The 17,735-nt window shown below is 46.3% G+C and overlaps 1 protein-coding gene across 2 annotated transcripts in view; it reads left to right on the top strand.

Annotated features, from left to right (window-relative positions):
• Positions 1 to 17,735, top strand: part of SNRPE (small nuclear ribonucleoprotein polypeptide E) — a 63,643-nt gene that overhangs the window by 30,017 nt on the left and 15,891 nt on the right. For both annotated transcript variants that reach the window (XM_073615844.1, XM_073615845.1), the window contains one exon: positions 2,199 to 2,277. In XM_073615844.1, the coding sequence (XP_073471945.1) occupies positions 2,199 to 2,277 (79 nt within the window). The remainder of the gene's footprint in view (positions 1 to 2,198; positions 2,278 to 17,735) is intronic.

Raw genomic sequence — 17,735 nt, 5'->3', positions numbered from 1 at the left:
AACAATGGGGACTTTTCAGCAGGACATTCCTATGATCCTAGACTTCCTACAGGGGGGAGTGGATCAAGGCCTGGCAACCAAGACCCTGAGGGTCCAGGTGGCAGCACTGTCTGGCTTTTTGGACAGAAGACTGGCTCTGGATCCATTGGTCAAGAGATTTTTGACGGCTAGAGAGAGGTTGTCCCCGATTCAAATGAGTACATTTCCGCCGTGGGACTTATCTCTAGTCTTGGAGGCCTTAACCAGGGCACCTTTTTGAGCCGTTGGAGTTCATTTAAATTGGTTTCTTTTAAGACCGCCTTCCTTCTGGCCATTACAACAGCCAGGAGGGTGGGCGATTTACAGGCCCTATCTATGAAGGAACGTTTTTTGTTTATTGCAGGACAGAGTTATCCTCAGGCAGGATCCCCTGTACCTTCCCAAAGTGGCCTCACGGTTCCGTAGGTCACAGGAAATTTTCTTCCTCCTGTCCTCTTGTGTCAACCCACAGAACGAGAAGGAAAGATCCTTTCATTCATTAGACGTTAGAAGGTGTCTGCTTCTTTACTTGGACAGGGTAAAGGAGTTCAGAAGATCTCATCTGTTGGTCAGTTTTTGTGGCACAAAGAGGATTGAGCTGGCTTCTAAAACGATTGCTACATGGATCAGGCAAGCCTTTTCCATGGCTTATGAGCAAGCAGGTAGAACAGTCCCAGACAATCTCCAAGCACATTCTACACGGTCTCTGGTAACCTCTTCGGCAGAAAGGGCTGGAGCATCGGCAGATCAGATCTACAGAGCAGCAACATGGTCAAGTCAGAACATCATGTTCCTGAGACATTACAGAGTGAATCTTCTGTCACCTCAGGATCTGGCTTTCAGCAGAAAGGTCCTGCAGGCTGTTGTCCCGCCCTAAGGTAGGCTTGAGCTACTTGCTCTTCTCTCAGGGTGCTGTCCTGGAAAACGACTTGAGAAAATGACCAGTTACACTTACCGGTAACAGTGTTTCTGGGAAGTCTTCCAGGACGGCAGGCCTACTTCCCACCCATTTTGTGTTTAGTTGAACAGTGGAGGTGTTTTCACTCTCGTGCACTGGTGTGGGTCAGTACTTTTTCACAACTTAGGAGCACAAGGAGGGGCAGGGTTTTTAAACTCTTGTTTTGATTGTGTTTTCTGTCAGGTGGGACCAGTCATCTCTGAGTGCCGTCCTGGAAGACTTCCCAGAAACACCGTTACCGGTTAGTGTAACTGGTCATTTTCCCATGAACCTTTTGGGAATTGTAGTAAATGTAGGTGGTTACACCAGGCCTGTTGTGAACTAGCCCACTTCAACATAAATCACACCCCTCATTCTCCAGCCACACTGCTCAGCACACAGATGACAGTCTGATAAATGTAAAGCATGCATTTGCACAATGTTTAGTTCATTCTATGTAGTCTACTTTCATCAAATATTGAGTTCTTCCTTCTCTAGGTTTATTGTTACTGGCTGCAATCTTCACATCATCTCTCCCCCTTTAGCCACAACAGCAGATAAACTAATTGCCCCTGCATGCTTTACTAACGAACTATAGACACAGGCCCATAATTGGCAGCATAAAGGAGGGGGGACATCCAGAACCACAGGTGGAGAGGAAGATGGGGGAAGATATCGGGTGGCAGTGACAGGTGGCAAAGGGGGAATGACCAGACGAGCTGTTGACTGGTGCGGGAGAGGATGCTGGCAGTACAGTTTTTGGGCAGACTCTATAGTGGTCGGTACAGACCGGAAGGTCTGTGAGACCCCTCTGCCCACTACAGCAAGCAGGGGTGGAAGTAAATCCCTGCTTGCTGTAGGCAGAACACAAATGGTAAGTGCCAAGACCAGTGGCTGGAGGTACAGGAGGAATACCAGCCACCGGTCTTACAAACCGGAAACCCGTGGGAAGTAGTGGTTTTATTTAAAAATCTTCAGGCTATTAGAGAAATTACTGAAATATCAAGAAGATGGATGGCCTATTTGGTGAAGGTCAGCGACAAGAACACGTAAAAATTTTTGCCCGAAGTTCTCCTTTTTAAGGTAAAAAATGTTTGTCGTTAATTCCTGAGACAGTATGCAAAGCACTTCCGAAATACCATTTGAACAAAAAAAAAAAAGTTGCTGTTTAAAAAGATAAGCTAACTTTAAAATGTTACACAATAGCTTGTTACATTTTGTATCTCCTTTTTTTCATACCCAGGGATTTGATGAATATATGAACTTGGTGTTGGATGATGCAGAAGAAATCCATCTAAAAACTAAGTCTCGGAAACAACTTGGTAAGGTGTTTTTTTTTTTTTTTTTTTTTTTTTTTTTTTTTTCTATGAAATACTGTATAGGGTGAAACTAGAAGATTTGATACACAAAGGTACCTTTTTGAATAAAGGGGTGTTTTTTTTTTTTTTTTTTTTTTTTTTTTAATAGCCATAAAGTGATATTACATTTATTAATAAAATCAAAGCAGTTATGCCCACCCACACTGTGCAACACTCTGGCATTGTGGCCCCTTCACACCTCTTATTGAAGTCCCCTCGCCGGAGCTGCCTGCCTCTCCCTGCTCCACGTGGCTCCTCTACCAAGCTGCATGCTCTGTGAGCATTTCTGCATGTGTGTTCCCGAGCTGTGGTGTGTGCATTCATAGATGCACACATCGTCGGTAAGCCATGCCCCCACTCCCTCCTCACATGACTTTGACTGGCAGGAGCATATGACTCCCGTTGCCCTCAGTATTTCCTGTGAAACCAGGAAATGAGAGGACGGGTGAGAGGATTCAGGTAAGTGTTAGTGATTGTAAAAACACAATGTAAAAAACAGTGGCAATCTCTGGGCAAACCTAGGGCTGGGCGATTTTCTCCAAAAAAAAAAATAAAAAAATCTGCGACTTAAAAAAAAAAAAAAAAAAACTTGATTCACGATTCAAATCGAGTTTTCTTTTTCTTTTTTTGGACACCACGCCGGTCCTGGGAAGTTGCAGGCAGGAGTTTTTAGGCGAGGCCGCAGCTTCGACCTAGTCCGCGGAGTCCGGCCTCGCGGACTAGACCGAAGCCGCGGCCTCGCCTAAAAACTCCTGCCTGCAGCTCCTCAGGCCCACGGTGAAAAAAAAAAAACGATTTGCTTACATTTTGAACCGATTTGACCTCTCAACTAGATTCAAGATTTAAATTGATTGTTTTTTTTTTTTTTTTTTTTGTGCCCAGCACTAGGCAAACCATAACCCACCGTCTCTCACCTGTTCAATGTTTGTATGATACTCTAAAGGAATGATTTACTCCATCAAGGGCTGCAGCTAATGATTATTGCCATAATCAGTTGGCCAATTATTGTTTAATTGGATAAAAAAACCTCCAAACCGTGGTGTATAATTTTAGTTAATATGCAAATTTTGAAAAAGGATAAATTTATCCTAGAATAGCTAAAGTATGTGCAGTGGTAAATATAAATAACCAGGGGCTAGGGGCGTGACCGGATGGGCGGGTGTTTGATGAGCGTCCGTATGGAGCGAGTGTAAGCAGGGACGCGGTGTGCTCCGTCCTACTCCCGTTCACATCTCCCCCCCCCCCCGGCTACATGGATAGCATTTCGGACGGCTTTGGCTCCTTAAACGGATGCCTGCATCTGTAAGCCCGGCATCATGCTGCCCCCCCTGTCTCTCTGCTAAGGGTCTTTTGACCTCCCAATGGGCGGCGAACGCTGAGGAATCCTTTGGGAGAGACGTCATCCCCTGCACGCTGCTGCAGCTTTCACTTCCACGTCCCCGTGCTAGACACGGAATAGAAGACGGCTGGAGCTGGTATAGTATGGTGTCACAAATATAGTAACCTGATGCTGTTGTAAAGATGTTTGACAACCTTTGGTTCAGAGATATTTCCTGGTAAATCTTGGCAATGTGGTATTTGCGCAGTAACATAATTATTTATGTAAATATTTTTGTGTGTCAGCATTTTTGCCTTACCTATTGCTTTGGTAGTATTAAGTGTGGGAGCAGAGCGAGCTAACGTAGGAAGCAAAATATACTCCTTTTTTTTTCTCTTGTTTGGTTGGGTGGCCGATACGGGTGTGGGAATAGGGGCAGTGGGGGCTCCCCTTGGGGTGTTATTAAGAATACACCAACCCCCCCCACCCCCCCACTTATAGGCGGAGCCATTATAAGCTAGCTAAAACCCTGGGCTCCTCAGTGGCTGCATACATACCTTACTAACCGCAGACTGCTGGCGACTGCCTTTGTGGCATTTAACCAGATGTGTAAAACTGCGGTGAAGGGGGAGGCTGCACTAAGTATTGCCTTAACTGAGGTGCTTATGGGGGTAGGGAGCTCTCCCACACCGGCCACTTAAGGTACTGGGGTCTCTCCCTGTTTGAAACTCTCCTTCTCCGTATCGGGGTATATAGGAGTGGAGAGAGCTATCCCGCTTCATACACTCGTCATACATTCCACTTTTTAGAGTAATATGGTAGACATTCTATTCAGTGGGTAGATGAGTGTAGAGAGGCACTGCTAATCTCTTGCTGTTAAAGTATACGTATAACCTATAGGAGTGAATGATGCAGAATCTACGCTCCTCTAAAGAGAAAACCTCGCAGCATGCTGCAGCAGCAAAACTGGAGCAATATGCTCATGCCTCTGCTCTGACCCCTCCAAAAAAAGGGACGCAGCAAAAGGGCCAACAGGGAGGGACATCGGATAGGAAAAGTCAGGGCCAGCCACATTCACAGCCCTCAGGAGGTGCGTTGGCTACCCAGTCCTCCAAATCAACATGTAATAAAGGTCCAGAGCTAGGTGATCAAAACATAAACGTGAACTTGGAGCCAATAAATGATCCGAATCTACCCTTGAATAGAGAACCAACTTTAACGGATGTATTCATGGCTGTAGGGGTATGTAATGGTTCGCTTAAAGATCTCTGTGAACAGATGAAATGTGTTAAAGCAGATCTCTTACTGGTTAGACAAGAACTACAGAAGACGGCAGAGAGAACAGCGGTCCTGGAAGAAAGAGTCAGTGGGCTAGAAGATAATGTGCTCCCAATAATCAAAGAAATAAAGTGGCTGAAGGAACAGTTATCTAAACAGGCTTCTAAAATGGATGAGATGGAGAACAGGAGTAGAAGAGATAATGTGAGACTGATAGGTCTACCTGAAAGGAGTGAGGGCGCCAATCCAATTGCATTCCTAGAAAAATGGTTAGGGGAGCTAATCGGGAAAGAATCACTCTCGGCTTCGTTCTCCATTATAAGAGCTCACAGGATCCCTTTCAGGGCACCACCGGAGGGGGGCCACCCGAGACCCCTCCTCCTGAGATTTCTTAATTACCAGGATAAAGTGACTTTACTGCGGAAGATTAGGGAAGCAGGGGAGGTCTTTTTTTAAGGGGCAAAAATATCATTTTATTCCGACTTCTCTCCGGACTTGCGGAGGCGTAGAACAGAGTTTATCCAGGCAAAACGCAATCTACAAAAATTTAAGTTACCCTATGCTCTTTTATACCCGGCAAGATTGCGGATTGCGGCCCTGGGGGAGACTCTGTTTTTTAACTCCCCTGCTGAAGTTGAGAAGTGGCTGGAAGATAATAGAGAAAAAATTACGAACTCCACGTAGAGAATGGGGGAAGATATAATAGGCCGATGTACTAATAGGATGACACATTAGGGCACTGGGAGGTATAGGGGCTGCATTTTTTTTTTTTTTTTTGTTTTTTTTGTTTTTCTTCTTCTTCTTCTCTTGCCCCGGAGGGGGGTGTCTCTTAAGTTTCTACCCCTTCCTGCCACCTGTTAATGGTTTTTGTTATGAAGGATGGAAGGGGATGGTAGCGGTTGATGATAGCGGTTTGTGTGTAGGGCGGTGCGGGGTCGTGAGTGGAAGAATTGGTGTAAAAGGGCGGTGTTAGTGTAAGAGGTAACGGTCATGGTAAAGCCCCAGGGGATACACCTAGATAGGTGGGTATGGGTAGGGGGGGGGGGGGACGGGGTGGGAGGGAAGGGAAGGGGTGGGAAGCTGGGAGGGAGGGGAAATAGGGTGGGTAAATCATTTTTTACGAACACCTACATCACTAGAAAACACATTGGGGGTATCCAGGCCTCCACTTACAGATTATTTTTACACTTGCAGGCACTTTTTGTAGTAAATTTTAAAAAAAGTAGGGTAGACGTGATTAAATTAAGCGTGTATTTTAGAATCCACAATAGGCACACATTTAGAATTAGTACAGCACTTGCTGGGAGGGGAGGAGAAATCTTCCTTTTTTCTTTTTTTTCTTCCCTTTTCTTTTTTTTTTTCCTTCTTCTCCTTGTTTTTTTTTTTCTTTGTTTGAGTAAAGAGGCGCAAAAAATTTCACTTTATAAAAGTATTGGGATATATACGGTAATACTCGGTGCGACAAGACAGGCCCTTCAGAATCCAGATGTTAGCTAAGCCCCTGAAAATAGCATCCTGGAATGTTAGGGGCCTGGGTTCCCCTCTTAAAAGGCTGGCAGTGTTTTCTATACTGGAGAGTTGTGGGGTAGATCTGATCTGTCTGCAGGAAAGCCACCTAACCAAGGATACCAGCCAGCAGCTACAGATGAAAAAATTTCAATACCAATTCCATGCATTTCACTCCTCTTTTAGCAGGGGGGTGAGCATCTTTGTGAAAGCCGGGGTAAAATTCTCCTGCAGACAGACCAGCATAGATGAGCTGGGTAGATATATTTTCTTATTCTTCTCTATTAATGGTGTCATGTATGTGGTGGCAAACATATACATCCCTCCCCCATTTAATTAGGATATACTGCTTAAACTGCATAAATTTCTGTTGGATAAAAAGGAGTGCCCGATTGTAGTCGTCGGGGACTTTAATGAGGTCCTAGATAGAAAGTTGGATAGATTCCCGATACGACAATTTCCAGAGGCATCAGGGAAGAGCCGTTTAAGTTTATTTCTGGAGGAAGTGGGGCTAGTAGATTTATGGAGGGTGCGAAATCCAGGCGCGCTGCAATATACCTGCTGCTCCGTGTCACACTCCACGCTCTCAAGGATAGACCTAGTCCTGGGAAATGCCAGGGCACTCCAGTTGCTAGAAAAAATAACATACTGGCCAAGAGGCATTTCAGATCACTCCCCTATGGTGGTTACACTAAATGTAGGAGAGTCTAAGCCTAGGAAGAGCTGGAGCGTGAGCCCACACTGGTTCGAAGTAATTAAAAAATCAGATGGGATTCTCCCCACCTTAAGGGAATTTGTGGAGTTCAATCAGGGTTCGGTGGCTCCCCCTGTCCTATGGGACACCCTCAAGGCATTTCTTAGAGGGGTTTTAATACAGCAGATGGCTAAATTTAATAAAGAGGCTCGGAGTGAGGAAGAAGGTACTCTGAGGGATGCTCTCGAGGCCGAAAATAACTTTATTAGAAATCCAACCCCGGAGCTGGAAAGTACTTGGCAAGAGAAGCAACAAAAGTATAAATTAGTGGTCATGCAGAAAGCAGAGACTAGGCGCCTTCTTCAGAGACAGGAATTTATGGTGGAGGGCGAAAGAGTGGGAAGAACATTGGCTATGCTTGTAAAATCAAATTCAGCTCCATCCACGGTCCTCGCTATTAGAGCACAGAGTGGAGATATAATATCAAGCACCCCAGAAATTGTACAAGCCTTCAGGGTTTATTATAAAAAACTCTACTCCTCGCAGAAAAAGGGTAAGGAGGCTATGATGGAGGACTTTTTGGAGGGGCTACCGATTCCTACTATATCACAGGAAGAAAGTGCCATATTAGAATCCCCAATAACGGTAGCAGAACTGCATCAAGAAGTAGCGGGCATGGCAAGCCTTAAGTCACCCGGGCCCGATGGCCTTCCAAGCGAGACATACAAGCAGTATGGTGAAGTGTTGATCCCTGAATTACTAAAAGCTCTGGAGGGGTCACTTGAGGGGGGCCAGTTGCCTGCTTCAATGCTAGAAGCAACAATCACTGTATTACAGAAGGAAGGGAAAGACCCACTGGACGTGGCCGCCTATAGACCAATCTCTCTACTTTGTACTGACGTAAAAATTCTCGCCAAGGTACTAGCAGTAAGATTGAATGGAGTTATTCATAAACTGATCCACGAGGACCAGGCGGGCTTTATAGCCAATAGATCTACGAGCCTGAACATTAGAAGAGCATTTTTGAATTTACAGTCGCCATCGGAGAATGTAGGCTCGAGAGCGTTAATGACCCTTGATGTATCTAAGGCTTTTGATAGCGTGGAGTGGGGCTATATATGGCGTGTGTTGGAGAAATTCGGATTTGGCCCGTCCTTTATAAGGTGGATCAGAATGCTATATACCCACCCTAAGGCAAGACTAAAAATTAACAACGAATTTTCAGATTGGTTTGAGTTGGAAAGGGGGACTAGGCAGGGATGTCCTCTTTCTCCTTTGCTGTTCGCATTGGCGATGGAACCCCTGGCCATCTCCATAAGGGAAAGCAGTGCGATAACTGGTTTTCTGAGAAAATTGGGCGAAGAAAAGATCGCGCTATATGCGGATGACATTTTGTTATTCCTGGGTGACTCGAGAAATTCACTATTGGGTGCGATGAGGATAGTGAAGGATTTCGGCAGCTTCTCTGGTTTAGAGATAAACTGGGAGAAGTCCGAGTTCATGCCGATAGATCCTATTAGCGAGCTAATAGCATGCGATATACCCCAGATGGTAATGGTGGATGCCCTGAAATACCTGGGAATAGTTCTGACGAAGGACCCAACCCGGTATATCAGTACAAACCTCGTCCCTCTTTTAACAAAACTGAAACAAAAAATAGGAATCTGGAGGCGTCTGCCCCTGTCCGCCGCAGAAAGATGTAGCCTAATAAAAATGGTTTGGATGCCACAATTGCTATATATTCTGCACAATTCGCCAGTCTGGATAGGCAAGAAGTGGTTTAAAAGAATTGATAGCCTCTTTAGGGAGCTGATTTGGAAGGGGAAGCAAGCCAGGATTCGACTTTGGGTGCTTCAGCTTCCCACTCGGGAGGGGGGCTTTGCCCTCCCACACCCCGAGCGCTACTTCTTAGCAACTCAGCTACAGCAGTTGCTGGGATGTGGGATACCAAAAGGTGGCACCCCCAATGGTAAATTGCTATTGCTAAGTACTCCACATAATACCCTAGTCGAATCTCTAGAGGCGGATATGTTCCACGACGATTATCCAACTATCAAGCTGCTAATTAAACTCTGGAAAACTGTCAAGAAAATGATGAGATATGAAGATCCAACAGTGTATTCTCCTATCTGGAACAATCGTAATTTACAGGAAGTTCTTAAAATAGGCACTTTTGGGGAATGGGTGAATCTTGGCATCAGAAGGCTAAGCCAGCTTTATAACGACACCAAGCTAAAGAGTTTCCCTGAATTAGTAGGGGAATTCAAGCTACCGCGGAGTTCCTTCTTCCTATATCTCCAGCTAGAACATGCTCTTAAAGCACAATTTAAAGCTCGGACTCTGCGCTGGGAAGAAATGCCTCTATTTCAGTGCATAATGCAGGTAAACCCTACTAGAGGGCTAATCTCAAGAATTTATGATCAATTAAGTAAATCAGACAACAGCGGGGGGATACTCTACGGACTAAAAGCCAAATGGGAAGAGGATATAGGGGGAATGACCCAGGAACAATGGGCGAAAACCCTTGAATTGAGCACCCAGGTCTCTGTGTCCCCTTCACAGCGGCTCTCTCATCTACATTTGTTGAATAGAGCCTACTATACACCTAAAAGACTTTTTAAATTTGGAAAAAGGCCTAATGACAACTGTCCCAGATGTCAGAGGTCGGGAGATCTCATCCACATGCTGTGGAGGTGTCCCAAGTTATTTAGATACTGGGAAGAGGTGACCAGAAAATTGGGAAGTATCTTTGGCACTATAGTAGTAAAGGAGGCCATAACCTGTATCCTGGGGCATAGAAGAGCTCGGGGTGAGAGACTGAGCACCACGCTGGCCATCACGCTGGCCATCACGCGGGCCTTGTTTCAGGCCAGGAAGATAACACTAAGATGGCAATCAAAAGACCCCCCGTCGGTGAAAGATTGGATCTCTACTATTAATGATACCTTGAGCAGGGAAAGAGTGGAGTACATAAAGAGAGGCAACCTTCAGGAATTTGAAAGCATATGGAAGCCATGGCTAGAGAAAGCAGGAGGTCCCTAATAGGTAGGGCGTAGGATCAGACCAAGAGAGGGGCTTAATACAATTATATGGGTGGTTGAGGCCCTAGAGGACAAGGAGCGCTATAGCGAAGTGACTTCGGTGTGCATATTTTCTTTTTTTTTTTTTTCTTTTTTTCTTGTTTTTTTTCTTTTGTTGTGTTTTTTTGTCTTTTTTTTCCTACTTTGATTAACTAAATAATCTAGATGGATGCAGGTTACATTTTGAGGGGGGGGTTGATTTGGAAACAAGTAAATTTTTTCGTGAAACATTGGGCAGCTCAGTAAAGGACGGGCATGGGGAGCCCATAAGTCTTCTATTATATACCCCTCTCTTGTTTTTTCTATATCTTTCCTATATTTTTACTTCCTCTTATGAGTTCCTTCCCCCTCCAACCTGGCCCAGAAAATGATAAAGTCCTACTTGTCACTGGGCTTTAGCATTGCTACGGATCGAGTCTAGGTGTTTGGAATAAGGGAGGACTTGATGCTAAAGTGATACATTAAAGTATTCAGAGGGAGAGCACAAAAGGAATTGAGGTAATGAATGATCCACTATGATGTAAACCGGAGAAGGCGACAGTCAATGAACATCGAGCTGATTTAGCCCTCTGCTTATTGGTTTCTGAAGTGGAAAAAAAAAAAATATAAATAACCAGCTATGGATGGAGAACAAAATATTTAGTCCACTCTGAGAATAACAGAATAGATGTATATATTATATGTTGAATCTGGTACAAATCTTCACACTCGGAGATAAAAATTTTTATTGAAAGAAACAAAAAACATTAACCACTTGCCGACTGCAATAAGTGTGTGTGTATAATGTACACACACAGTTTATAAATAAATGATGCAATGTCCGTGAAAAAAAGTGCAGTCCTATACACCAAAAGCTCTTCAGTAATTGCCTCTGATCACCACAGTGCCCTTCACCCCACCTATGCGTGTCTTCTCACCTGCTTGAATGGACCTCCCCACACTAATTAAAGGAGCTCTATATATGGAGGTCAGTGTTAAAGTGGCACCGCTCCTACTGGCTGTATATTAAAAGTCCATAGCTCTCAGCATGGTGTCAATCATATAGAAGGTAAGAGGAAAGAACCATAGTGAAAATCGCTAATAAGTATTTCCATATAAAAATACACTGCCATTTCAGAAGTTAAAAAAGGGCATTTCTCAATACAATCCTCGGCATACACAGCTTCACCTAGTCACAGTGTGATTATGTCACTGCCCATTTCACACGAATGGGCTTTCTCAAAGGTTCAGGCAACTGAAGAAAGCCCATTGGGCGCTACGCATGAGGTGGGTGGTGATGTAATCGTGCTGGGACTTGGTGGAGCTGTGTATGCCGAGGATTGTATTGTGAAATGCCTAAGTAATTAATGGGTTATGGGCCACCTTCAGGTGTTGACACTGGTATACCCAATCAAGGAAGTTCACCTATATAACCCCTCCTCCATCCAGTAGCACATCAGTTTTTTCACCAGTGTCTAAGGTGTTGGTCATGAGTGAAGATGTGCTCTGAGGAGCTCCAGGAGGGATTCATGCTGGATTTAAATAACCTCCACGGCCAGATCCATCCAAGCCGCTGAGGCCACAGGATGGTAACTGGGCCTCACATAGAAGAGCGAGGTTTTGCCTGTAATGCTTTTCATTGAGGGCTGGACCCTAGGAACCAGGACTCTTCCCTTTTTTCCCCTTTCGTCTTTCAGGACAGCCACCATGAGAGATAGTCTCCTCCTCTTCCTCTAGGAAACACTGCGCCAGCCCATAAATTCTTACTTCCCCCTGCCAGACCTCAGTATTAGTGTTTCCTCCGGTGGGGAGACACTGTGCAAGGAGCCAGGCCACTCAGTCAGGGCGACTGTGGCCGATGTTTGTGATTTTTTGATCCGGTAAATGGGAGCAGGGGCTTCCTAGGAGCAAGGGGGTATTTTCCCCTCTTTCACTTGCCACCCCATCCTAGCCGAACGCGGCTTCGGGTTGCGGGGGATCCCTATCGCGGCTACAGGGCCGCAGCAAGCAGGTGTTTGCCCTTCCCTGTACACTGTACAGGCCGTTTGTTTTGGAACTAAAAAGAGGCAGGCCGGACGACGGGCGACGTCATTTCCGGCGGAAGGGCGAATGCTTGCCTTTGATCCCCGACTTCCGGTTCCGGGTTGCGGAGCTGATAGGGAAGCCAGGTACAGGCTGGAGACGAGTCTGGGACGCGCACAGGCAGCGTAGGACTCGGTAGTAGCAACCACCTGCAGTCATGTCGGAAGCAAGATGCTCAGCCAACGGACACTACCTCCAGCCTTCCTAAGGTAAGAGCTCCCTGGGGAAGGGCACTTTTTATCTGGGATTGTCCCTCCATGTATAGTTCCTGTCATGGGGGGGGGGGGGCCAGACACCCTGGGTGGTCAGGGGGAGGGAGGCTCAGATCCCCACATATTAAGGAGGGTCTAGTGCACTCCCAGGGTTGTGTCCTAGTTTAAAAAAAAAAAAATTGACAATTTTATTTCATGTATTTCAGAAAGCTACAGAGAAGTCTAAGTCTACACATAGCTCTAAGAAGAGATGTGCCTCTTGCAGGGACACATTAGGGGAATCATGGCCAAAAGTCTTGTGTAGGGAGTGCATAGACTCCCTTGTTAAAGAGAGGGACTCTGAGCAGGAGTCAGTACTAGCAGCCTTGGTAAAGGAGCTCTCGTCCACCTTTTCTTCATTTAAAGCCTTATTTGAAAGGTTTCAGCCTCCCGTTAATCCAGTTCCCCAGGACACAACCCCGCCTCAGGCTCAAGGCTCTGCTCCTGCCCAGCCTGCAACTTCAGTTAGGGCAGAAGAAGCTCCAGGCCCTTCCTTGGTGGAACAAAGACAGCCAGACAGTTCCTCTTCCGATTCCCAGGATGGTTCAGAGGGGGAGGACCAGGACGGGGAGTCCCGAAAATCCTCCAGTTATAAATTATCCCTGGAAGAGGTAGAGGACCTTTTAGGGGCTATTTATACAACCCTCGGTATCCAGGAGGACAAGAAACCCCTGACCCTTCATGACCAAATGTACAAGGGCTTGGGGGAAGAAAAGAAAAGTTTTTCCAGTGCATGAGGTACTGGTTGAAACTATTAAAAAGGAGTGGGAAGCCCTTTTTTTCTAGATCCCTAAAGAGATTTCCGTTCTCAGAGGATCCTGCATCTATCTGGAATAAAAATCCCAAGTTAGATGCGGCCTTCTCCCAGGTTTCCAGACACACAGACCTGGTGTTTGAGGACATGGGGGCCTTGGTGGATGTAATGGATAAGCGAATAGATTCTTTCCTCAAAAAGACTTGGGACTCAACAATTGGCAATTTAAAGCCTGAGTTGGCTGTCACAGTTGTGGCTCGCAACCTGGAGCACTGGCTTTCCCAGATCCAAGAGCATATTGAAGCTGGAACGGCAAAAGAAACCATTCTATCTTCTTTCCCTACGATTCTGCGGGGTATCGCCTACATAGCTGATGCCTGGAGAGAATCGGTCTGTATGTCGGCCAGATCAGCGGCTCTGGCCAATTCTGCCAGGAGAGCCCTCTGGCTAAAAACTGGGCCAGGCTATAGCACCTCCTAAGGTCAAGTTGTGTGGGATACCTTTAACAGGAGACCTTCTCTTCGGCCCAGGTTTAGAGACCGTCTTGGACTGCACAGCAGACAGGAAAAAATCCTTCCCAGTTAAGCGGAAAACCCCTACACAAACAAAGAAGGGGTTTCGTCCGCAAAAACATAAAGAAGCTTCAAAGCCGGAAGGGCAAAAGAGATCTTGGGGTCAAAAAGGCAAGGGCAGAGGAGGGGCGATTTTTCGCCCTCCTGACCAGCCCTGTAAAAGCCAATGACTCCCCAACCATAGTGGGGGGAAGACTGGGGGCCTTCCTTCCACAGTGGGAGGCAATATCCCCTAATCGCTTTATCCTAGGGGTTATAAGAAGGGGGTACCGTCTCGAATTTACAAATCCTCCCCCGCGGAGACTCCTTGTCACGCACCTACCCAGGTGCACGGCAAAGGCCGAGGCTCTGTTGGGAGCACTAAAGGATCTGGAAGATCAAAATGTGGTTCTCAGAGTACAGGAGGGAGAGGGGTTCTATTCACACATCTTCGTAGTGAAAAAACCCACAGGGAAATTCAGACTGATTCTGAATTTAAAACCCCTGAACAGGTCAGTGACATACAGAAGATTCCGTATGGAAACAATTTTCACAGTCAGAGCCCTGCTACCCCACAACTGCTTTATGGTGTTGCTGGACCTAAGGGACGCGTATTTACAGGTCCCTATAGCAGAAGCTTCGCAGAGGTTTCTTCGGCTAGCAGTAGACGTAGGTGGAACAACGGTACATCTACAGTTTCAGGCGCTGCCATTCGGGCTATCCTCCTCGCCCTGCATCTTCACCAAGGTTTTGGTGGAAGTTATGGCCTTTCTTCGGCTCCAGGGAATATCAGTGATAGCATATCTAGACGACCTGCTCCTATTTGCAGCGTGCCCAGTACAGTTAGTCAAAGATCTAGAACTAACAAAGAAGGTCCTTACAGGTCTAGGGTGGCTACTGAACTTGGAGAAATCCAGTTTGATTCCCTCACAACGCATCACGTACTTAGGCTATCTGTTGGACTCAACACTACTGAGAGTGTTTCTTCCAGCAGAAAAAGTACTAAAACTGGACAGGGCAGTGGCCGCTCTCCAGTGCAGCAATCAGGTCTCCATAAGAGTTCTGATGTCGGCCCTGGGACTATTAACCGCTACTCTCCCAGCAGTACAGTGGGCAGGTCTGCACTTTCGTCCCTTACAGTCCTTTGTCCTAAGGGCGTGGGATCACATTCAGAAAGATCTGGACACCTTGGTACAGGTTCCGCACCAAGTAAAGAGATCCCTCTGGTGGTGGAGGAAGGTCTCAAACTTGTCGCAGGGTCGTCTGTGGTTCATCCCAGTTTCTCAGGTGGTAACCACAGACGCAAGGGCAAAGGATGGGGGGGCGCATCTGGGTTCCCTTTTAGCACAGGGCACCTGGGAGGACAATGAACTAAGAAGGTCGTCCAATTAGAAGGAGCTGAGGGCAATCAGGCTAGCACTCAGGTTTTTCAAAAAGGAGCTACAGGGCCACCATGTTCAGGTGCGGTCGGACAACTCGTCCGCCGTGGCCCATGTAAACAGGGCGGCACGAGAAGCGGAGTCCTTTTGGCCTTGGCATCAGACATTCTGAACTGGGCCGAGACCCTCACTCTCAGCAGTCTTCCTGAGAGGAGAAAAGAATGTGATAGCAGACTTTCTCAGCCGAACCAAGCTGAGAGAGGGCGATTGGATCCTCAACCAGGAGGTTTTCAATCTCATTTCAGAGAAATTAGGTCCTCCAGAAGTAGATCTGTTCGCATCAAGAAACAACGCAAAAGCCCCATGTTTTTTCTCCCTAAACAGAGGAGAGGGAGCACGGGGGGGTTGACGCATTGATCCAAAACTGGCATTTCAGAATCTGCTATGCCTTCCCGCCCCCGGCGTTATTGCCGGCAGTTCTCAGGAAGTTCCAGATGGAAAACACGTCCCTGATTCTAGTAGCACCACATTGGCCAAAGAGGGCTTGGTTCTCAGTACTCAAGCAGCTAGCGGTCGAACCTCCCTTATTCCTGCCACCTCGAGAGGACCTCCTCTCACAGGGCCCAGTCCTCTGTCCACAGGTACACCAATGGCAGTTAGCGGCCTGGCTACTGAGGAGGGTATATTAAGATCAAAGGGGTTTTCTGAGAAATTGATCTCCACCCTCCTCAACAGCAGGAAGAAGGAAACACGCCAGATCTATAACAAGGTCTGGGTATGTTTCAATGAATGGTGTGTAGAAGGTTCTTTTTCGGTACACAGTCCCACAGCTGTGTTGGAATTTCTTCAGTGCGGGGCAGATAGGGGTTTATCCATTAGTACCCTTAAAGGACAGGTGTCAGCACTGAGTGCTTATTTAGAAAAACATCTGGCCACCAACCCGTGGGTGGTCAGATTCTTTAAGGCTCTGTCTAGACAGAGACCGGTTCAAGGCCCTCCCTTTCCCAAGTGGGACCTATCTTTTTAGTTTTACAGAGCCTGACGGGAACCCCCTTCGAACCGTTAGAAGGGTGTCTTCTGAAAAATCTTACGTTAAAAACAGTTTTTTTAGTAGCAGTGACAACTGCCAGGAGAGTCTGTGAGATTGAGGCCTTATCTGTCAGACCTCCTTTTTTTCGTTATTTTCCCAGATCGGATCTTCTTCAAGACTGATCCGACATTTTTGCCTAAGGTGGCTTCTGGATTCCACAGAAGTCAGGAGGTAGTGTTACCTTCATTTTGTCCCAACCCCTCAGGGGAAAGGGAATTAAAATTTCATTCTTTGGACGTAAGGAGATGTATCCTTCAGTACCTAGATCTGACCAAGGCGTTTAGAAAGTCAGACTCTTTATTTGTTTTGTTTTCTGGGACCAGAAAGGGACGCACGATTGCCAGATGGCTCAGAACAACCATTTGTCAGGTCTATACATTAGCAGGGAAAGAAATCCCAATAAGTATAAAGGCACACTCTACCAGAGCTATGGCAGCTTCTCAGGCAGAGAAGGCTGGAGCAACGCCAGAGCAAATATGCAGGGCTGCAACATGGTCCAGCTACTCAGCTTTCGTAAAGCACTACAGAGTAGACCTAGTGTCGGCTAGTGAGGAAGCCTTTGGGTGAAAGGTATTGCAAGCTGTAGTCCCACCCTAACTGGTAAGTGCTCGTTCATCCTCTCATGGTGGCTGTCCTGAAAGACGAAAGGGGAAAATTGAAGTTACGTACCGGTAACGTCTTTTCCAGTAGTCTTTCAGGACAGCCCTAGTTACCCACCCGAAACTTTGGGGTGTCTTATAAAAGACCAGAACGCAGCATGATAATGATATGGGATAGTATGTTAATAATGTGTTCTTGTGTCTCCCCAGCTGGCCAGAGGTAATCTTGGAATAAACTGAGGTCTGGCAGGGGGAAGTAAGAATTTATGGGCTGGCGCAGTGTTTCCTAGAGGAAGAGGAGGAGACTATCTCTCATGGTGGCTGTCCTGAAAGACTACTGGAAAAGACGTTATCGGTACGTAACTTTTTTTTTTTTTTTTTTGGTCTTGCTACATTACCTAAAGTTGTCCTGAGGGGTGCTATAAGGAGTGGAACCCCTATTAAGGGACCCGGTCTTTGAAGGTTCTAACGCTGCCGGCCGTGATGGGTGAAGTTTGGATCTGTCTATTTCAGCAGATCCTGCAGAGAGGAAATGGCAAGGAAGAAGCTTAGGAACGGCAAAGTCCACCTATGCCTTTTTTTTTTTTTTCTTCTTCCATATGAAAACATTGTCATGCCTTAAAATCTCCTCTAGAGGGAGTAAAGATACACATACCTTATTACGTTGTTTCTCAGCAGCTCCAGCTACAACAGCTTGTGTGGTCCCAGTTGCACGAGCGGGTTTGAATTGAACAAAATGTTCCACCCCAATTGGGAAAACTAAGGGGCTGGGGGTATAGCAATGTAAAAGCTGTATTGCATATTTGGCAATGTGTCAGCGCTAAACTGATTCGTACTTAATGAGAATATAAGTTTCAACAG

Source organism: Aquarana catesbeiana, linkage group LG02 (genome assembly GCF_042186555.1).
Source record: "Aquarana catesbeiana isolate 2022-GZ linkage group LG02, ASM4218655v1, whole genome shotgun sequence".
NCBI lineage: Eukaryota > Metazoa > Chordata > Amphibia > Anura > Ranidae > Aquarana > Aquarana catesbeiana.
Note: the sequence above shows the minus strand (reverse complement) of the source record. Positions and strands in the feature narration are given on the sequence as shown.